Here is a 23634-nt window from a genome sequence, read left to right on the forward strand (position 1 = left end):
CCTTCCTCTCCTGTCCCAGTTTGGGATTTGAATGGCATTGGTAGCTGAGGATTCCTGCAAAGAAGGATCCACAAGATCCCATAGAGTGCCTGTGACCTAAATTAGTAATAGCTGCTGAGAGGCAGGAGATCCCGGCCTCCAAACTCAGTGACTGTAGCTGTTCCACTGCAGAAGAGCTGTCTAAAGTCTTGGTACCCTTTCCACCTCCATCAGGCAACTGATGGATATACCCAGCTGTTTAGGTCAATCCTTTATTCAAGCCAATCAAAACTGTAAAGAAAATAATAATTAAAACATGGCAAAATTGCTGAATAGATTATGTACTTGGTGTCCTGAAGATCTTTTTATTTTATCCCTGTTCAGGCTGCCTGGAGCCTGAAGACACGAGCCTTGACAGAAATGGTGTACGTGGATGAAATCGATATGGATGAAGAGGGAATCGCAGAGATGATGCTGGATGAAAATGCCATTGCTCAAGTTGCACGTAAGAACGACTTTCACTCAAATACATTGAAGCAACAGGAGCTCTTCTGGTCAGAATTGTCACGTAGCATAAAATAATACATACTGAGGTGACGAGATCTGGCTTTTAGCTATTGCTGCAAGAGGAGTTTTGGATTGGTGTATGGTTGCATGGCAATGTTGAGATGCACCACCTGATCTTGAGGTGGTGCTTAGGCCTCTCAGAGGGTGTTCGGAGAAATAAAAAAGCATTTTGTCAGCTTTTCCTCTGCATCTCTGCGCTCACCTGCTCTTTCCAATCAGCACATTGATTTCTTTTACTCCTTTCTGGCTTCTTCAGCCTTTCTTCTTTTTCTGATTTTCTCTCTTGTGCTTTTCTCTGCTTTTTCCTCTCTTCCTTCTCAGGGCAGTTCTTCAGCCCTATCACAATGTCATGTGCACTGCTCTTTTCAGCATCACTGGTTCCTCTCTAAGTGGGCAGTCACTAGAAGTCTTCCACTACTTTCTAGCATCATTTCTATTTTTCTGTTTCCTTAGTACAGTCCACATGGGAATTTTATGCATCTTACTAGAAGTGGTTCTCAACCACCTACCATGTCAAAGAATTCAAGGGCAGAACTGGACGTAGACCAGAACTGATACTTGACCCATTGAAAGCTTTTCTCATGTGGACAGAAGTAGGCAATTGCATATCTGTCTGCTTACACTTCTTTAAAATTGTCATTACATGCTTGGTCACATAGAAAGAGTCAAGCAGTATTCGAGTTGTGTTTATACGTTACGATAATATAATTAAATGTATCTATCTTAAAACAGCATGATAATATAATTTAGCCTGTTATTTGATTTTGTGCCCCCTGTGGTAGAGACCATCTGCCAAGAAAAATCATTTGCTGAGGATTATTGAGAAATAAGGCATTCTGGAAAAATGCAATCATACTATATTTAAACTGGGAAAAGGTGACTTTCTGGATAGTGTGACACAGATTTCAAAGCCATAGAAAATCGTTATAATACTCTGGACTGCACTCCTGAATCACTGAGATAAGACTTGGCTATTTGTGCTTCAGATGCACTAGATTTGCCTGAGCTAATATGTAGTTTTTCAGAAAGTGTAAGAACTTTCCAGAGAGAAAGAACCCTCTGAAGTCTTCAGTAAACTATTAAATTTGCCAGCTTTTATCAGTGTATGCCTTATCTTTAGTGGGAATTATCAGCTCCGGCTGTTCTTTCTTTTTGCACGTTTTATGCCTGATAAGAAGTCTTTATTTTCAAAGGTATCTTTCCAAAGTCAATGGTTAAAAGTGCCATTAAGTCATCCAGTGATCTTTTATTTGATAAGCTAAACAATCTTCTTATTCTGAAATACATATTTTAATTTTTGCGTTGTTACTTTTGGGCTCTTTAACACCATCAATTTCATCAGCTAAAGTTGTAATCTTGTTTAAAAGTGTTACCTTGACAACATATTTGTCACAAACTCGCGCTAATTGGCATTATGGATAATCACAGCTATTCCATTAACTGGGGAGTTAAAGGAGTCATCACTAACTGCTGGAATTAGGCTCTTAATTTCTGTCGCTGTTAGTGGCCACGTGCTCTGCTGTGGCCTCTTGATGCCTGTGTTCAGTTGGGATTCTCCAAGTAAGGACTGGGTTGGCTGGGGGGACATCAAGGGAACCAAACCCTGTAAGCATTCTGCAGTGACTTCTCTTGCTTCAGTGCTATCTCTTGGTCCTAAGATGTTCTTGAGAATTGGTGTGGGTTAACCCTTGCAGGCTGCTGCTCACTTTGTGATGGGGGAGAAGATGGGAAGGGTAAAAGTGGGGAAACCATGTTTGTTGTGGCAGGTTTCTTGCAATAATCTGACCATTTATCAGTACTACAGTGCAGTATTTGGTTTTGTCTAGTGCTATGTCCCCTCAGTTTAACCAAAGAAATTTCCAGTTTATTGTAAAGCAGTAATTTATTTAAGTCCCCTCTACACGGGTGTAGTATCTCAACGTGAAGTGAGCTATGCTCTTATTTTATAGGACCAGGAACATCTTTGAAACTCCCTGGAACGAGCCAAGGTGTGGGCCCCAGCCCAGCTGTTAGGTAGGTGATGGTTTATTTTATAAAGTGTGACTAGCAACAAACGAGCAAATCCCAAATTTAACTTCTGAAAATTAAATGCTTCAGATATAAATGTTTACATTCTCTATTGATAACAACTCCACGTAAGGATAATGTGCTTAACATCTTCAGGCCAGTAACTCAATCGGGAAGACCTATTACAGGATTTGTGAGACCCAGCACGCAAAGCGGACGGCCAAGTACAGTGGAACAGGCCATAAAAACACCTCGAACGTCCCTCACGGCTCGTCCCATCACTAGTGCCTCTGGGAGGTACGGCCGGCTGGGAACGGTGAGTTGGTTGACTCTTCTCACAGCCATGGCTTTCTTGGTCACAGTATCTGGAGCAGTGACTTCGTAGTTGAATTAAAAGCTACATCTAAGCTGAACTTTGAAGGAGGAGAGCATTTCTAAAGCTTGAAAATGTTACTTCTTGTTAGTTTGGTGTCTGTTTGTATAAAAACATGTACATAAACTCGCAAGTTCACAACAATTCACATAAATTTCAAATTCACCATTTCTGTGAGACTCACTTCTATTCACTGCAGGCCATGAGGAGACTGTGATGTGATTTCATTCACATTTCATTTATGTATTTGAAACTTTCTCCAGGTTTTACCACAACACAATTACTGATTTTCAGTGTCTGTCACTTCAGAAGATAAGAAAAATAAACCGTACTAGTTTTATCCTGTTCTACTGGCAAAATTCATAAACTGCAATTGGCACAAATAGGTAATACAGAGTAACATCACATTAATGGCAAAACCATTGCAGGCATGAACTGATCTTCCTAAATCTTTCTTGAAGATGTTTTTGTTCTGCATCACAGAATCACAAAATCACAGAATATGAGGAGCTGGAAGGGCCCTGGAAAGCTCCCCCAGTGCAACCCCTGCCAGAGCAGGATCACCAGAGCAGTCACACAGGAACACGGCCAGGGCTTTGGGTGTCTCCACACAAGGAGACTCCACAACCTCTCTGGGCAGCCTGGGCCATGCTCCAGAACCCTCACACTCACAAAGCTTTTCCTCCTCTTCAGCTTGAGCCTCCTGTGCTCCAGCTTGGGACCATTGCCCCTTGTCCTGGCATTGGCCATCCCAGAGCAGAGCCTGGCTCCTTCCTCCTGACACTGCCCTTTGCCAATGGATCCCCAGGAATGAGGGCACCCCTCAGTCTCCTCTGCTCCAAGCTCAAGAGCCCCAGCTCCCTCAGCATCCCAAGTACCTTCAGTCTCTCTAACAGTGAGTCCAAGCTACGTGCTTAGGCACATTGTGGAAATAGGGGAGAAAGGGAAGAGAAAGGTTATTCCAGAAGGTAATTCACACCACCTCCTTCAGGGGCTGTGTGGGAGTGGGACAAACTCCTGGCTTTCAGAACAGATGAAATTCAGTAGGAAGAGTCTGTACTGCACAGTAGAACAGTGCATCTACAATTGATTTTTTGGTTAGGTTGGCGTTATTTTTTGTATACTACTAATATTTCAAAAATTTTCAGAAAAAGTGATGGAGATCTTCCCACTTAAAAACTTATTTCTCCCCTTCAGGCTTCAATGCTCACAAATCCAGATGGCCCTTTTATAAATCTGTCTCGATTGAATTTAGCAAAATATGCTCAAAAACCCAAACTGGCAAAGGTATGTAACTATTTTGGTTAACGTTGTGATATATTTTTCTTATTTTCTGGCATCATTCTAATGTAACTGTACATGGGATTGGGGATACAAACAACGATGAACTATGTTGTAGGTGTAAAGTTAAGAAAAATAGTGTTACTTGTCTTTTGATAGTGGTGACCAGAGTTGAAATGGAAAAGGTGTCTGAAGGGGTTATGTTGAAAGTATAGCCTAGGAAAAACATCTGTATAGAGTAAAATGTTCCACTGGTTAATAAATTTGAATTGTGCATATAGCAGTGATGAAGGGCAACTAAAATAAAACAGCCAGGAGGTAAAAAATCAGCAAAAGCATCCCTAGTGCATGGAAATGTGGTTCAGTGTACAAATAGATGGCTAAACTGGCCTAAAAATGTCCAAATATTTTGTATTTTTCCCTTTGATTTTATGGCGAGAGTTAACACTTTTTATATACAAGTATTTCAACTTTTTGTTGAGGATTCTTCTTCATTTTCAGTTAAGACGTTCAGATTGACAGGCTCTGAAACTGAGACTGTCTGCCAGTAGAACACGTTTATCCAGGGTACTTGCCCAGCTTACGGGTTTCAGTTCTGAGTGGAGGGGACCTAAAGGTTGTGTAATGATTTATCACTTTCAGTTGAATCTTACCCCTACACATCCAGTTAGTTGTGCAGATTGAGATTTCCTTCTTTTCTGTGCGTACTTTGTTCACAAAAAAACAACTGCTGGGCTGAGACCAACAGCTCGTTTTGCACAAGGTATCAAAAGCTATCAGACACACTCTTGGGAGCTGTATTTAAATATTTATATAAATAAATATGATATATGATATATATTATATGTTGTATGTTATTATATGTAATTATATATATTGTAATCCATTATATTTTTATATATTCAACATAAAGTTCAAAGAACCTGTATATATCCAGTCTACTTTGAGAAACGTAGTGGTGAACGCTGTTAGAAGACTGACAGTACCTAATAATCTGCTGGTCCAAGACTTTAGTTAATATTTTTTCATAAACAATTAGCTAATTCCTTTGCTTTTTAAAACCTGGTCTAGACGGATGCAGGGCATCGCTTTTCAGTGGTGGTTTCATAGGAAATAAATTCTGTGTGATTGCACTGTGTTCTGCACCTGCTCCTTACATCTCTGCCCTTGGCCTCTGAACCAATCTAGATACCAAATCCAGTAAGTTTTAGTCTGGTGAGGTAATGAAAGACTCAACGTCATCTGAGAGAAGTTTTGAGTCAGTTCTTTATCAGGCCTGAAAAAACCGCAGGCCTTTGGTCCAGTTACACCTTGCCAGCAATCAGCCAACGCTCACATTATTCTAAACCCGTCACGGGGAAGAATATAAGAAATCTGGGAAGGACACAAGACACATCCATAAGAAACCAGGTGAACTAGGTGAACTAGGTTTGGTTCTTATGCTTGAAGACAGCTGGCTTTTGATTGTATTTGGTAACTCTGTATACTCTTTAAGTAGGTAGGTTGGCTTTCACATGAAATATTTATTCTCAGCAACAGCTCTCAGGAACAGGAAACATACATATTTTTAACAATTTTGGGTTTTAATTAGCATTTCTGGGACAGTGGGGTAGCTCTGTCTTCCTTCGGTTTTGTATGAGAAGAGGCTTAAGCCAAAAAATGTAAAGCAAGAGCCATGGAAACATCCATAGGCAGCAAGTGTACTTGTCAGTATTATGAAGCTAATACATGGTGACATTATCGTTGCACGCAGAATGTAAGATCTAAGTTTAAATTTGGAGCTCCATGGATTTATAACCTTTTTTTAAACAAGCCAGCATTAAGGCTAAAGCCAAAGCAGGAGATGAGGCTGCAGACTGCACTCTGTGTTCAAAATCATTGATTAAAGTTCTAAAACTCTTTGAGCTGTCACCTCTCCCAGGTGCAAAATGATGATAAATCTTTCAACTATTACATTCCCATAGCTAGCCTGGGTATTCATGGTGGTATATACTCCTCCTATGTACTTCTTCTTTATGTGTTTGCAAAGTATACTCCTTGCATCTTTTTTCTTAGGTTAGATTATCTGTATTTCCATTGCATGGCTCGGTCTCCCGATGTTTTGAACTATGCAGCAATGTGGCTCTCTCTGACGAGCATCAGCCGTGTTAAGGACTATGCAGGAAAATCCATGGTAGGCATACGGGGTATCACCTCTCGCCAGAGAGAGCCACTGGTCAATCTCAGTCAGCGACTGGTTTATGGCACCAAACAGGAAGTTTGATCTTCTTTAGCCTGTGGATTTTTAGTAGAGTTACTAAGACAACTCTGGATATTTTTATCCAAGTGAATGCTCAGTCATTTAATCCTTCTGAAGGTCAGGGCCTATAGATAACAGCAATCTATTCCTCACGCCAGCCGTGCAAGAACACATCATTTTTATCACTTTAGATGTACTCACTTTTACTGAATGAGAGGAGGACATGTTTCACTACTTCTTTATCTTCTGTTATCTGCCTGTTCAAGTCTCCCTATGAAGTTGTTTTTATTTATAAGTCTTTAGTGTTTTAATCATCTCTTCAGAGTCTTTTCTCACCAGAAGTAGAAGAAAAGTGGGTTGTGGTTGACTTTCCTCACCAGACATACAATTCATTGGTCATTCTCTAGTATCTTTATGGTAATTATTTTAATAATTTTATCTAAGAAAAGCTGGCAGAAGAGCCATGGAAGTCCATTTTTATTTTATTGTAGGCTTTTTTATAATGAATAATAAGAATTTAGAAACTCATTCTGTTCTTTTGAAGCAGTGAAGACCTGGGGTTTGGATGCAGATAAAGATGAAGGTTCAGCTCAGTTGAACGCTGTGTTACTGGCACCTGTACTACGCTGCTGGGAGTAGAGGCTTCCAGTCTGCATTTCTGTATCCAGTACCTTTCGACATCATTTTATCCACTTCAGATGCCATCCCCATTACCTGTTATGTGCCCTTCTGTAATCTAGTGCAGAACAGCCACAGGGTCGTATGACTTTAGCTTTATAAGGGAGTAAACAAAGATTATATTATTATTATATACAGATTACGTAGTACTATATACAGTTATATTGCCATGCAATTGTTTTAGGCTTATGAACAGTTACCAGGGCACATCTGATGCATGTAACTTCTTTGAACTTTGGTATTATGAAAGTATTTGGTATTATTAAGAAGCGCAATATTTATCATTCACAAATAAAAACCAAGTTTTTCATTTACAGATCCCAAAATCCATAGGGTTTAGATTTTTTCCCTCCAAGGCAAAATTTGCTCAGCTTACATCCTTAATAAACATGTGCTTAATTAACTAGATTTTACATTACAGAAGCACCTAACTATACATTTCAAGAAGCTGTTGCCAGATCACTTGTTGATTTTGCAGTTAAAAAGTCATGAAAATGGTACCAGGTTTTCAAATCTATATTCACTTTCAAACTATTGCTGCATTTCTTTTAAGTGGCTTTAAGGATCAAAGATAAGAGACAATTCCACTAATCTCTTGCAACAAATTAAGAATGTAAAGGCTTTCCTGTATTGACTATGTAGGTTTGTCTATTCAGGTCTTTAATTAATGTAAATGTCAGCAGTTGTGATGTGTGAATGTGATTGCTTTCACAAAGAATTAATTTCTGCCTACCGTAACAAAGATTCTGTATTCCTCTAAAATAGCATTATCAGTTTTTATCCTCAAACATGACAATGTTTTAAATATTCTTCTGACAGGCATTGTTCGAATACATTTTTCACCACGAAAATGATGTAAAAAATGTGAGTAACTCCTATGTTCCATTTTCAGTTTTTATTAAGTATCATTCAGTTGTTTCTGTCAGTACTCTGTGAAAATCAGGATGCAGGTAGTACATCTCATCTGAGTACAGAAGCAAAGCATTGGGAGTTGTTTAATAGAGAGAAATCCTTACTTACAGGGGTGATAATCAGGGATGATAATTTGCAAATACCAAGATAAACAGCACTACTGAACTGGTGTAGGCCTGAGGTTAAACTCTCCAGTTAATAACACTTGAAAAGTATGTTTTTGTTGTTGGCACATACCAGAAGCATTTCCAAATGTACTGCTGTGTGAAGCTCTTTAATCTAGTCTCAAATGATTATAGTCACTGTCAATTTATTGCTTAAAGTTCTTCTTAAGAGGATTGAATTGCAATGCATTATTAATCCAAAATATGGCTGAAACAGTAAGTGCAAGTGTCAGAAATGTCAGAGGGAAATAGCAGTTAATATTTACATATTCTGATACTCAATATGAAGAAAGTGCCTGGGTTTTGTGCCACTAATAATTACAGTTTACGTTGTTTGTTACTAAGAACTCAGTTCACTAAGAATAAAAGGGTCACTTGCTAAGATGCCACACGTGCTTGTGACCTGCACTTTAAGGACATGTAGGATCTCTGGGCCAGACAGATGATTTCCTATAATGCGAGGAATTTTCGAAGCATTCTAAAAAAAATAAGGAAGGTGTTTTTACACTGTACTGCATGTGTTTGAAATCCTTGCTGAGAATCCCAAACCACTGTCTTGCAGAAGTTTTGCCTGTATTTTTTAACACACCCTACCCCCTTGAATAAATATCCATAAGCAAAGAAGTGTCGGCTTAGTCACCTTGATTTATTGTGTAACGAGAAGGAGACCAAGGTGTTCGGTTATTGATAGCAACTTGTATGAAAACAGTTATGTCACACTCCACTGTACGAGGTGTGTTTTTAATGCAGTGTGTATTTCTGAAGAGATGTTTGTTCAGTTTGCTTTCGTTCCTCTTTTTTTCTGTGCTCTCCACACCATTCTCAGTACTGGGACTTTCTGCATGGGTAGCACTGCAAGAGCTGTTCCTGCAGTTTTGCATACCAACCACAAAAGCAGTACTGACAATTTCCTTCCTTTGCCACTGTGCTGATCTGGAACAGACTGTACTGTTCTCAACTGCAGTATTATTATTTAAGAAGGAAAGGCAGATTTATTATTTATCTTCTGTCTGGTATTCAGCCAGTATATAGAAATGACAAAAAAATACCTCAGCAATTTCAGTTGAGAAAGATCATTAATCAGTGTGCTTTCAGCTGGACAAATAATGCTAGGAACTCAGTTCAGATTAATGGTGAATACATCTGTAATCTATCAATTATCAGAAACGTGGCGATGCAAGAAGAGGAGAGAAGCACCGAGCTTTTTCAGCACTTGAAAATGTATTCAGAAGTCTTTTATATCATTCAATGAAAAATTAAACACTTCTCTGAAGGAATTACTATTACCCTATCCATTACTGTTCTTGATGCGTTTCCTTTTGAACACATATAGTTAATAACTGACTGTCTGCACCCCTTGAGCTACTTCTAAAAGCTGTTTTGTGGGCTAAATGCTGTAAGAGAGACAAGACCCTTGGTCCTGAGGAAGAACAGCACGTGTACATTATATACGTGGGGCCACCACTCCTGACCTCTGGTGTTCCCTTAGTTCTTCTTTATACTCTCTGATCAAAATCTACTTATAATACAATTAAGTTAGATTTACAAACTGTAGAAATCTGGAAGACACTCACCAGAAGAAATTATATTAAATTGTCTGTGGATCATGTCATTTACTCAGCTATCTTGTAGAATATTCTGTGTTGATTTGTCTACAGATAAGACTTGCTGGGAGAATTACTGCCATTCAGCAGCACCTGAAAGAAGCAGCAGATGCTCGCTATCGCTTCCATCTATCTAATTTCTTGGTGCATGTAATACTATATATGAAATTACTAAGTTTCAAACAAATGTACATGTACCAATTTGATCTTGCAATACAATAGTAAATTACCACAACCCTGCAAGAATGGGAAGCTTGGAACAAGTGTGTCAGCTTACACAAATATTTTGTGTACTCTGAAGGACTTCGGAGTCTGATCAAATTAATGAGGTATTTTCTCTCTGAATTACTAGAAGCTCTTTGGATTACATGTTCTTGTAGGGACAAATTATCCGTTCAGCTACTTTATGTTCTTTTTCTTTGTGTAAACACTGAAGGTATTAATGTTAAGATGATGGGTTTGTTTTGGAAGGCTCTGGATTTGGCAGCCCTTGCCACTGAGCATGCACAGTTTAAGGACTGGTGGTGGAAAGTCCAGATTGGGAAGTGCTACTATAGGTAAGTGCTGCTATAGGTAAGTGCTGCTATAGGTAAGTGCTACTATAGGTAAGTGCTGCTATAGGTAAGTGCTGCTATAGATAAGTGCTGCTATAGGTAAGTGCTGCTATAGATAAGTGCTACTATAGGTAAGTGCTACTATAGGTAAGTAAGTGCTACTATAGGTAAGCTGTTCATTTCTTCTGTGATCAGTGAGTATGATACATTTAATATACAAGGAGATTATGTTCAACTGCTCGAGGGGAAGGCATCAACAGTGAGTACTTTTAAGAAACTGAGTTAATTGCATCTTCACCTGCGTTCATGTGTTTCAAAGTCATTGTTTGAAAAGCCAGTAAATAAACACTAAGACCTATTGTTAAAACAGACCACACAAAATGGATATTACAGTATTAACTGTCAATGAGGGCTTCAGATTGATGGCATAATAAACAATTAAATATTCATATTAGACACATATTAGAGACATACTGGTTGTTAAAGCATTACATTATTAAAACATGACATTATTACAACATACAGATGTTGATTGTTTAAAAACTGAAGCATCATCTGCAGGCTTTACAAGTCTATAAGCAATTCTTGTATGAACAGGCTGACAATGCAAAGCAGTTAGCCCTTTAAAATTCCGTGTTGTATCTTGGCTGGAAGCTATTGCTTCATTTTAGATGCCCACGCTAATGAAATTCTTCGCTATCCTTTACTTCTATTTGACAGTCTTTGGAAAATTAGACTGGTTTTTGTGGTCTATTTTTTTAGCTTAGACGGCATTGATCACTTTCAGGGTTTTTATGAATAGTGTTCTAGAAACTGAAGCACCCAAGCAGGGCCATGTACTTCCAGGATCCAACATTACCTTCTGTCCCCATTGGCTGTGCTGCTTTGATTTGGCTGGCTGGTTCTGGCTGTGTTTTGTGTTTCTTAACTAATATATGTGCTCTTTGGCTGAAGGAAAGAAAAGGCAGTTTCCGTATGAGGAAGTGTACTTTCTGCTGTTGTTGAAATGGTACAATCCTCTTAATTTTGTTGTCTATATAGGATTTATCTATTACTGCAAAATATTCTACAGTAATACGGCAAACCAGACTTCCGTAAGGTTCATGTGCCCCTTCCAAGTGATCTGTTTGGACGGTTTTAAGTTGTGGTGCCGTTAACAGTGCAGCATATTTTCAACACACAGTTAAAGATTTTTCCTATCGGCAACAGGATTTTCACCATTTCTCATACGAGGCTAGGATGAAGTGTTTTATAGATGAGTTTGCATTCCCTAAACTACATCATCTTCGCCATGAGTGAAGAAATGCAGCTCCAAAACCATGTGGGTAGAGGTTGAAGCATGACTTGAATTGCTCATTTTCTACTGCCCATCCTGTACAAAGAGCAGGATTTCATGATTCACTCAGCACCAGAAGGCTGTGTGTACAAAAGGGGGCAAAATCTTATGAATTTGCCTTTTTCATAGTTTTGAGTGGTTGCCTTTGTAACCTTCATATATTTAACAGCATGGTCTTTGTTAACATGCACACAAATACACGATCTTAAAGTATGCTTTTGGGCAGTTCATGTTTGGTTTAGTGTGCGCTGCTTCATTATTTAATAGGCTTTTTAAAAACAAAGAAACAAATATCTTCTATATCTATCTGTCATCTCTTTAGGTTAGGATTATATCGTGAAGCCGAAAAGCAATTTAAGTCAGCTCTCAAGCAACAGGACATGGTTGATACCATCTTGTATTTGGCAAAAGTAAGTCATAGATTTGCTTATTTAAGAATGAAATGAAATTCCAGACTGTCAGACTATGGACTGAGAAGTCCATGCACCCATTTAGTTGAGTATTGAGCTTGAGACACCATCAAGTTTAATAGTGTGTGATCTCCACATAGAACTGAGGCAAGATATGCTAACAGTTGAAATGGAAGTCTGTAGTTTACAAAAAGATTTTGGAGCTTCCAGATTTCACCAAAAAAATCTCCTACATTACTGTCTTCTTTGCTCTGAACTCCAGTGAGGATTACATAGCTAAAGATTTACTGGAGTTCCGGTATGAAGAACAGTGTGGCTGCACATGGTCTCCTAGGAAACTAATGCAATAAATCAGTAAGTGAAGCTGATCCAGCTCCAAATCCTGGTTTCACAAGCAAAAGCAAAACAAAGTGAGCTGAAAGGAAGCAATTGGAGACCTTGAAACAGAGAATGTTCTGTCAAAATAAAGGCATTGAAAGCTTTACAAGAACCAGTGGTACAGCTAAGCCTCAGAATTACTTGTTTACCAGAGTACACATCAGATTCTAAACACTTTCCAAGACATTCAAGAGAAGGTGGCCTGTGCGAAGCTAAAGCTGCATATTTCTTGTCCTAGAAAGAGGTGAAATCAATTGCTCCTTATCAGCTGCCTTTAAGCCAGCTGTCACAGGCCTATCCAGAAGTCATCACTATAAGTGGATAATTCAGATATTCAGATTATGGTACTTGCTTTACCTTTACATTCCTTGAGCAGTTTATGTTTTGTATTTAAATGATGGTGGTTGCTATCTGGACTTGTCTTCGATACAGCAGTTGGAGTTAGTTTACTCAGCTGAGTAATTTTAGATTTCTGTCACTACCAGCAGTCATCCTGCAAAACACGTGAGCTGCGCAGGGTAATTAAATCGGCAGAGTATTTGGATTACAAGCAGGGGTTTGCTATGGGAGACGCACGTCCCCCCACATTGTTAGCAGCTCAAGCAGGAGCTGCAGTTGAACTTCCACCTCCTACTCCATGGACCGGCTTGCTCAAGTGTAACACATTGCACAGCGTGATTTAGTGACTGTGGGTGGACAGGCAGTGGAGTAGGGCACTGAGATACAGCTCAGTCTGACAGTGCTGAAAGGATGAGACCTGAGTTAAGCAGCCATTAAAAAATAACAGGGTTCTGCCAAGTTCTGTGCAAACAGACTGGTGCTGCGGTACCAATTAGCTTTCTGTTTACATTCATTATTACAACAGCTATCTTTTATAAGAAGTGCTTTCTCCGAAATCTAACTCCCTTGAAATGTAGTTTATGAGAGCATAAAAGACCAAAAGGAAACTAAAAAATAAAGTGTCTGTAAAGAAGTTAGGGCTGCTGAGAAGTTACAAAGCATTTCATGACCCAGAAGAGCTGGAAATGGGATATTTTTACCAGAGATAGGAGATACACTGAAAAGAAAATGGAGCAAAAAACCCCAGCTAATTGAAATTTTCTCTCAGTTCAAACAAAGAAAACATGACATTATTTGCAGGTATGGCAGTGTGCACTGGCTTACTGCTCTTATTTAGGATAAATTGTACAAGTCACTCACACAGGTGATACTTGGGAGTAAAACAACCAGACAAAGCTCTTCTCAATTAAGAAGTCATATCCAGCTGTCATGTGTTCTCTTTCATCTGTCTGCTTTCCACTGAACCTCTTTACAGAGTGGTTTAGTTGTAGAAAACTGTTGCTGGAAGAAAATAAGGAGCATGACAGCCACGGTGGAGACAGTTATTTAAAATGTAAGATGTAATTTTAATTTAATTGGTATTCCAGCACTGTCAACCTGAAGACCCGGTTCTTTCAAGCCTAAACATAAGTTTTAAAACATATATTAAAGAGGAAAACATTCAAGATGATACCTTCACCTCAGTGTCAAAGTGTATTATCTTGATATGATAATAGATAACAAGATACTTTTTTGGTTTATTAGTAATGTCCAGATAAATTAATAACGTCTAGATGATACGCATGCAAATTTAATTATCCTAATTAGCCAATTTTATCTTCATTACAGAGATTTATTTAGTATTCGTTATTCTCCCAGTATTCACCGTCCCAGCTAATGGTTTACTGCATAGAGGCGTTATCCCTTTTATTTATCTCCCCTATTAAACAGCAGTATCAGAGTCAGACGTTTATGTACACTTCTGATTGGCTTAGGTGTATTTGCGCTTGGATCAGCCTGTAACAGCTCTGAACCTTTTCAAGCAAGGGCTGGATCGGTTTCCTGGAGAAGTGGCTCTTATCTGTGGAATCGCCAGGATCTACGAGGTAAGCCCCTGCTGTGCAATCCTTATCGTGGCCAAGGTTGTCTGCCTGAGCAAGAAAAGAGAGCCAAGAGTTGAATAGAACTGTAAGGTCATTGGAAATTAACTGCTCTGATTTTCAGTATAATTAATGCAAAACATGTCATACGACACAAAGATACCAAGATATCAGGGGAGCCTTTCGGGCTTATTTGTTTAAGTGGTTAAGCACACCGGTGAGATGCTGTTTACCCTTGACACACAGAAGCAGGTCCACGTTGAGTGGTCCAGATGTTGTCCCTGTAGCTGGGTCTGGTTTATATCTGGTTCATCGTGCTGGAACTGCTCAGGTCACCAGCAGCCTGCCAGCAGCATTGAACAGCCAAATAGCCTGCTCATCAGTGTGTCTTTACTAGCACTGTGTGTTACTGTTGGTTTCTTAAGCCAGTGGGAACAGTTGGGATGTGAACGTCTCTTGGTTTAGACAGTAGATGTTACTTTAAGAAGGTTAATTTTTAAAGTATTTTCATTTTGGCTTGGTAACTCAGTATTTTGTATTTTAAAAGTGTGCATTTTCATGTCAAACAGTGGACTTAACATCGCTTAACTGAAAGTTGGTAATGATGCTATTCCAGCACAACTGTTTTAAACAAAGACATGAGTGTATTTTTTCTGGTCTACATTCATACTTGGCATTCTTTCCTGCTCTCATCATTCTCATCTAACCCCTAAGCATTAATCCATTTTCATATTAAATCCTGTTTGTCCTTCAGCAAGGAAGAAAACAGCTGCATAATTTTCGGAGGCTTTTCTTTCTGAATTGTTAAAGAGTTTTTAATATGGATATCACTTTGCAGAGCCATAGATAACATTGCATAACCCTTTAAGGAGTTATTAAAGAGCAGCATACAGCTGACAGGATCTAGTGTGGCACTGACACCTGAGTGCGGGATTATAGCAAATAATCTTCATTAGCAGAGATTTGTACTGCAGCACAGCCCTGCTCTCATTGCATAGACTCACAAGTGGAATATCAGGCACCTTAATCAGAGCTTTGCTTTTTTGTCACTGTCTTTTGACAGTAGGAAGAGTTGTAGAACTTTTCTGGTTTATAATTAAAATAAACCACATTATTTTTAAAGGGACTGCTTTAGTACCGTTTCCTTTAATAATGAGAAATACATTTTTCCATAGCTAAATACGCTGCTGAGGTTAAGTAAAAGCTGCCCAGTGCTGTGTGTCACAAGGTGTCGTGCAGAAAGCAAACACCAGTTTCTTTTTCGGAAAAATAAAAAACAAATAAATTTGGTAGCTGTGGCGTGGCGTTAACGGCAGGTACAGCTAGCACTGATAAATTAATACACATTCTCCTTGTGGATGTGTGTGTCGCTTATGAAGATGCCCATCAGTGGTGTTGCATTGCACCATCAGAGCACTGTAAGAGCATAGATAATGAATCTCAGTAAAGTGCTGTACAGGGCATAGACAAAGCACTCAGTAGGCTGACATTTTAATTTGTTTTGTGATAAAAAGTAGCATTGATCTGAATTCTTTTCCACTCGTATAGGAAATGAACAACATCTCCACGGCTGCAGAGCACTACAAAGACGTCCTAAAACAAGACAACACTCACGTGGAAGCCATTGCATGCATCGGCAGTAACCACTTTTACTCAGACCAGCCCGAGATAGCTTTGCGCTTTTATAGGTACCTGCACTTGTGGGGAGGAAGGGGGAGCTGCATGTGTGGGAGGGTAATGTAAAGAGTTGATTTTTGTGATGCCGATCACAAAACAAGAACATTAGGAGTTTGGGATGGGAGGGTGATTGAGCGTTTGGACAAATATCACCATAAAAACTTACGGATCTTCTCAGCCAGAGATAATTACATCTCTCTCTCAGAAACGTGTCATCACTACCTGTGGGGTACCTAGAGGTATCAACAGAGATTATCTAAACAGTTGTTACTTGATTGATAAACAAGAAATGATCTCTCACAGCATGAGGCAGGTTGAGAGCACTGGACTTTACTCTCGACTCACATTCGTAAGGCACAGGGACTTCCTATTTAGCCCTTTCAAAGAGAGCAGTCTTTGAAACACTCCTCCTGAAGTCCAGAGCAGTTGTGACCACAAAACCCTTCCTTGAATGGGGGCTGGGCTTCCCCCATGTTTTACTGTCAGTAGATGAAATACATCAATATATAAATATATAAATAAATAAATATAAATATATAGTGTTAGCAATGAAAATACAGTGTTAAACGGTGCTGCTTTCTTTTTACTGCAGTGGAGATGGAGTGCAAAGGAGCCTGACTCGTGTTCTTAAGCCTACGAGCAGATGAAGTCAGTATAAGCACTATATGAGCACTGCCATCTCGTTTCTGCTGGGCCTGGACTCTTTTCTACTTTAGATTCAGAAACTCAACTATTGTGCTGCAGACAGCAGCCCTCTTTTTCTCTGGTCCTCTTGGCATATCTGTTTTCCCTATAATTATTAATAAACAGAATTTTTATAAAGCAACTCCGTTCTAAAAGACACATTAGGTAACATCAATTTGAATCAAAATCCGAGTTGTGCTTCAAAAGTAGGATTAGTGTAGATTCACATACTAGATGTACTGATTAGTGCTGAAGGACAGAAATCAAGCAAAAAATTGAGCTCTGGAGAGTTGTAAGAAGTAACTGCAACAAATCACAGCTTGGAATTGGAAAGAGGAAATGGAGAAAGTCTACGAACAGCTCTGTCTTATGGTAAAGTCAGGTTGTGTGCCATCAGTCGGAGTTCTCTAATTTACATGATGGTTTTGCACAGCTTTGGTTCTACTGGTCAAAAATGCCACTTTTACCACGTGTAAGACTATAACACTTGGTTATTTCACCCTCTCGGAATAGGGAGAAAGAAGGAGAGAACTTGGTAATTTAGAATAGAACTCCAATTTGAAATTAATCTAAAAAAATCAATTAACCAAATGTCTTCTGTCGACCTAGACGGCTCCTGCAGATGGGTGTTTATAACTGCCAGCTTTTCAACAACCTGGGCCTCTGTTGCTTCTACGCCCAGCAATACGACATGACGCTGTCCTCGTTTGAACGCGCGCTGTTTTTGGCTGAGAATGAGGAGGAGACGGCAGATGTGTGGTACAACCTGGGACACGTGGCTGTGGTATGAATGACATTAACAGCCTTTCTGAATAAATGTAATGTTACAAAAACTGGGCAAATGGTAACCTGGAAGGAAGCATTGCCCTTCTTTGAAATACGAAACACGACAGTGTACAGGGTTAAGCGCAGTGCAGAGTAAATCTTTATTTGCCCTTCAGGAGAGAGAAAGAGGCAGAAGAAAAAGTTCTGTGTGTCTTCACAGAATGTGGCTTCCATCTGCCAAAAGGTGCTGCCTCCCCACTGTCTTTAACCATCCCTTCTTGCTACTAAAAGCTGCAGTACGTACCAGCCCTTGAAGGCCTTTGCTGCAATACAAGAGACTCTGGCATAAAACCCTCTGAATTAATGATATTTTTCTCTGTTATTGTGTTACGTGAAGCATTAGGCCAATTCTGTTGTCATGAAAACATGCATTCAGCAGCATGTAACAGGCACTAAAGCCCCCTGTCTGGCATGGCTGAGAAGGCATGATCCTCTCTCTTATGGACAGCTAGAGAAATACTGCAATATATGCGAGTTTTTTAAGTTTCTACACTAATTTGCGTTCGTTGCCCATTTTTGCAGATGTTCTTCCAGAAGTTGTATCAGATTTCTGTTTAGCTGCATGCCCAGAATCAGGCTACCAAGTAGTTCTTGACAGCTTTCTAATATGAGTTGTCTTCAAATGCTGACTATAATTGAACTTAAATCAGAGAGAAACTCAGTTGTTCATCTTGATTGTACTGCAGCTATAATAAACTAATTCAATTAATTAATTGAAACATTAAAATGTTTATATTTTTATATATATTTTTTATATATCTTATATTTTTTAGCATTTGTCACTTTTACTGTTTGACCTGATGCTGTATCAGCGTTGGTCGTAACACTAGAGCATTAAATAGCTGCTCCACACAAAGGAATTAATCTCCCTTGATTTTTGTCTTCTAAAAACTTGGATTATGTGTGATTTGTTTTTTAAATCTGTGTAGACAGAGAGGCAAGATGACTTCCCCTCTGGAGACACCTCTGCTTTTCTTACCCTGCTATAGATAGTAACGGATAGCATGGTCTTTAGATGACGCTTTAGTCATCTCAAAGTTAAATTAGAGGAAGTGGATATCGCTTGGAGCATGGAAGTTTGTGCTGGAGAGAAATGATTCTGTCTGGAGGAGGAGGAAGAACCAAACAAGAGGGTCTGGGCAGAAGGCACATATGGTTCTCATCAGTGTGTTTTTGTCGTAATTTGTATTCCGTGGTAGTGCATATGGGTGAAAAGATCCTGCAGACAACAAAACAGATGTGTGTTGTTTCCAATCTCTTCACAAATTAACATGTCATCTTACTTGTAGGGGATAGGAGACCTGAATCTGGCTTACCAGTGTTTCAGGCTGACGTTGGTCAGCAATAACAACCACGCGGAAGCTTACAACAACTTGGCTGTGCTGGAGATGCGGAAAGGTCACGTTGAGCAGGTTGGTGTTGGATCTCAGCCTGAGCAGGACGCTTCCTTTGGCCCTTTTTCACAAAGCACACCACTCTGGAATCGTCACTTAAATTACAGCTTTGACTACATATTCAGTTTATAAACGTAGATCATATGCTTTTGTTTGGTGGCAGAAGACAGCAATTGGATCAGCTCTTAAAGGAGTTTGTTCAACAAAGCGTGTTGTTCCAGAACAGCAGGTTCTTGGTAAATACGTTTGCATCAATAGGTTTGACAGTTCATCTCACCCAGTATGACTATGCTAAGTTGTATTGCACTTAGATGTATAATTGACGTGCGCAGTGGATTAAATGCATTCACTTTTTATACGCATGCAGGGAAGATCAGTTTGAACTGCTGTGGGCTTGTTTTAATCCTCATGGGAGCAGGCCTATTCTGATGGATTCATGCATTCATCAGAGCTACAGTACGATAGAAAGACTTGTAAATACTGTTTTTAAGAGCAAGTTCTCAAAGTTAACTTTATTAACTGTATTATGCCTAAATGTACTATTGGTGTAACACATACATAGTTGAAGATGACTTTCTTAGTAAAGGCCTAGTAAAGCAAACATCGGATTATTTCTTTTAAGAATGATGAAAACTGCATCAGATTCTTGTTACCCTCCCTCCCTCACAGGTTTAACTGGTTTTTTTTTTCCTTTTTCTCCATAGGCAAGAGCTTTGCTGCAGACTGCTTCATCCTTGGCACCTCACATGTATGAGCCCCATTTCAATTTTGCAGTTCTCTCAGAGAAGGTAATGCACCATCCTGTCCTTGTAATCGAAAAGCTGAGCCTTGGTGGGGCAGTTGGGTTTTTACTGTTATTACTGAGAATTCCAAATAGGTAAAACAAAAGAACACAGAGGGCATAAACGCAGGGAAAACTGAAGTTACATTTCCATTTTAATACCTGGAAGCTTGGTGTGTGAAAGTAGTCATTCAGAGCAGTGCTTTTGAGAATAAGTGAAGCCACCAAGCTATGAAGTAACTTCATAATTTTCCAAATGCCCAGAAGATGAACTATCCATTAACAATTCCATCAACAGTCTTCACAGCCATTGGCTTTTTCAGGATGTGAAGTGAACCAGTATCACGTTTTATCAGTAATTACAGAAAGAGCATCATTTATTCATCCCATGATTTTACTGATCTCAAAAGGAAAGCCTGCTCTTCAGCTTTACAACCTTTGACTTTTGTGTGTTAATGATTTCTTTCATACCGAGTGTCTCAGATGCTGAATTAACAGCGTGCCCATCAATCCTGCTAATGAGGAGAAACTGGTACGAGTCCTTGCATTCTTCACAGGAAAAAAATTTCTCCTTTGCTTGTGCCTCCTCCCTTGAGACTCTGTTATGAGTCTGTGTTGTGTGGGCAGCCCAACTCCCACAGATACTGAAGTACATGCGTCAAGGAGAGAAGAACCCATTAATTTGTAAGCATATCCTCTCCATTGTGAAACATGGGATAGTTTTGAAAACTTGCATCCTGTACTTGCCAATTAAGGAGTACATCCTCATCTCTCACACAGAGAAGCTGCGGAGGCTGTGGGAGAAGACAGATGGCTGGATCAGGTAGCTCTGGATGCGGTCTGGTGATGCAGTCCTTAGGTTTGGTGTGAGCCCATGGTACAGATCACAGCTCCTCTGGCCAGGACCATGGTTTCTTGCCCTTCAGGGAACTCTTGCTGCACTGAAGCTCTGTGTTGACTCATGCACAGCCTCCTGCTGACACTTCCCATTGCTTCCTTTTCACCCAGGAGCCATCACTGTTACTAGGGGTAACCCAAACTTTTGGGTTCTTGTTTGCTGAACCCACTTTCTGAGATGCTCTCCTTGCATACACTTCCTCATTTCAAAAAATGATGGCTGCTTAGGGAAAAATCAAGTTCCCTAAGTAGGGAACAGTGTGGAAACGCACTTCTAAAAGCAGCTTCTTGTCCATTCCCCAAGAAGTCAGGTGGAATGGGTACAAATTTACCATCCTGGAGCATCTTTCCTATTGAAATCACATTTCTGTCTTTTTCTTCTCGTTCCTTGACGTAAGGGGGGCATGACTGAGTTCAGAAGCCTCTGTACTGACTCCACTTCATTTGTTCCCTCTCAGGACCAGCAATGTCAAACCATGTGTGAGCATCAGACATGCACCGCACACTATAGGTGATGCAAATACTGCCGTGCTTGGATTTACAGAATAGTCTGTGTGTTTCTTACAGGTTGGAGATCTTCAGAGGAGTTACACAGCTGCTCAGAAGTCAGAAGAAGCATTTCCAGGCCATGTTGACACACAGCAGCTCCTCAAACAGTTAAAACAGCACTTTGCTACGCTCTAGTGAGCTTATTTTTTATTATGCAAAAACAGCTGGAGCGAATGTCCCATACATCTTCTGGAGAATACCAGCTCAGAGCAGATCAACTACGCTTAATGCATTCCTCAGAAAAGCCTGTGTTACCTGAGTAGCAGGAAAGGTTTGAGAGTCCTAATTAGTTTGTGTCATCTTAAAACCATATCGCTCATTAAAATAGAGCTAGAACACGTTGCAGCTGCGTACACAAGAGATTGCAGGAGTGACGGCTCTGAAATGAGCAAGTCTCCATTTAATATTAATGAAAATTTTAAAGCATTTTTTTTCTGGCTTTTCTGCAGAAAAAGGTGTTTTTAAATATTCCTGTGTTACAATCTGTCAAGTGACGCAGAGTAAAGAGCACTTCGTATCTGGTCTGCAAACTTGGCTTTTGATAGTGTGCTTTCTTACTGAATGTTACATTTTTTAAGTAAATACCTAAAAACAATTTAAAATACGTATGTAAAGCAGAAGTTCTTACATTCCTTGTAGTACTGTGTGAGTTAAATAAATTCCAGTTTGTATGGTTTGTCTCATTTGTTTGTGTAAGTTAAGATTACATCCTTTTTGCCATGAGAATTAAGAGTCGGCGATCGTAATGTACTTTGAAAGTGGAAAATGGCATAAATGTGTGTGTTCCTCTCTACCCAGGAGAGTTTGTTCTGGATCTCACTGAGGGAAGGGAACGTTTGGGAGCTCACAGAGTTAAGTACTATAACTGAGAAGAATCACAGAATCACAGAATGGCTCGGTTGGAAAAGCCCTCTGAGATCATCGCGTCCAACCGCTCCTGTCTACCCCCTAAACCATATCCTTAAGTACCTCGTCTACCCGCTCTTTAAACACATCCAGGGATGGTGACTCCACCACCTCCCTGGGCAGCCTGTTCCAGCCTCTGACGACCCTCTCAGTCAAGAACTTCCTCCTTCTCTCTAACCTGAACCTCCCTTGGCACAGCTTGGTGCCGTTTCCCCTTGTTCTATCCCCCATCACCTGGGAGAAGAGCCCAGCACCCACCTCTCTACAAGCTCCCTTGAGGCAGTTGTAGGTGGTGATGAGGTCTCCCCTCAGCCTTCTCTTCTCCAGGCTAAACAAGCCCAGTTCCCTCAGCCGCTCCTCATCAGCCTTGTTCTCCAGAGCCCTCACCATCCTTGTGGCTCTTCTCTGAACACCCTCCAGAATCTCAACATCCTTCTATAGTGAGGGGCCCAGAACTGAACACAGCACTCGAGGTGCGGCCTCACCAGTGCCAAGTACAGGGGGATGATCACCTCCCTGGACCTGCTGGTCACACTGTTTTTAATACAGGCCAAGATGCCATTGGCTCTTCTGGCCACGTGGGCACAGTGCTGGCTCATGTTAAGCCGACTCAACCAAGTCGTTGACAGTTACATATGCTACCACATAATCACTAAATGAATATTTGGATCATCCTAACTACAAGAATACTACTCATAGCAACACAGGCTTTGTTGTGAATCTTTGTGCTCTTACTGAAAGGGATACATTTTCATTATTTCCCAACTTGACCTTTTTAAAGACCTTTAAGAAATGTAGGCTGTTAAGGCATCCAGAAATGGCACATCCTGAAACAGGGCCTTTAAAATCTTTCCGTGTTGCTCTGATCTGTTAAGGGGTCTTGGCTTGGGGAACAACCCTAAACATGCTCAGGAATATCACGGCATCCTTTTTACTGTTCGTGGTGGTGTCACATCGTGCTGTGAAGTGCAGCGGCATTGCTGGCTGAGGAGATGCAGCATCTTTAATGGAAGTTGCATTTTTTCCACGTTGATCTTTACACTGTCAGAAACTGGTCCCAAACAAATCAAGAGACACCTCAGTTATCAGTGATTTTCATTGCCTAAATAAGATTTTACTTGCTGTTAAAAGGGAAGAATTGATGGGGAATTTCCTTCCTTTGATCTGCTGTACTTGCGTCTTTTCAGTTGACAGCACTAAACTTAGGGAGCTACCAGAAAAGCTTTGTTTGTCTTGGCAGTTTAAACACAACTGTTGAGAATCTCTGACTGTCATATTAATAACTCCAAGTATTTTTAAAATTGCATAGTAAATAAGATTATTTCTACATGAACTGGAACAGAAAATCATGATACAGCTTCAGGTTTTAATCCAGTGTGGCAGCTCATTAGTTCCTCTAAGATCCCACTCGCTGTGATCGCTGCTGAAGGTAATGATCTGAATAACTCTCCTTTTTAGCAGAGGGTGCTCCGTAGAACATAGATCTGACACGATTCTTCTTTTAATTTTGGGGGACGTGT

At 40.0% G+C, this 23634-nt stretch overlaps 1 protein-coding gene across 1 annotated transcript; it reads left to right on the forward strand.

Annotated features, from left to right (window-relative positions):
- Positions 1–363: 363 nt before the first annotated feature.
- On the forward strand, positions 364–21414 carry TTC8 (tetratricopeptide repeat domain 8; the record flags this gene model as incomplete). Its single annotated transcript, XM_010191639.1, has 13 exons — positions 364–484; positions 2496–2559; positions 2710–2869; positions 4124–4213; positions 7944–7988; positions 10276–10361; positions 12017–12104; positions 14297–14407; positions 15950–16089; positions 17372–17546; positions 18877–18999; positions 19686–19769; positions 21227–21414. Coding segments are annotated over 13 exons (1404 nt in total), but the record flags the coding sequence as incomplete, so codon positions are not given.
- Positions 21415–23634: the final 2220 nt, after the last annotated feature.

Source organism: Mesitornis unicolor, unplaced genomic scaffold, assembly GCF_000695765.1.
Source record: "Mesitornis unicolor isolate BGI_N332 unplaced genomic scaffold, ASM69576v1 scaffold45249, whole genome shotgun sequence".
Taxonomy (NCBI): domain Eukaryota; kingdom Metazoa; phylum Chordata; class Aves; order Mesitornithiformes; family Mesitornithidae; genus Mesitornis; species Mesitornis unicolor.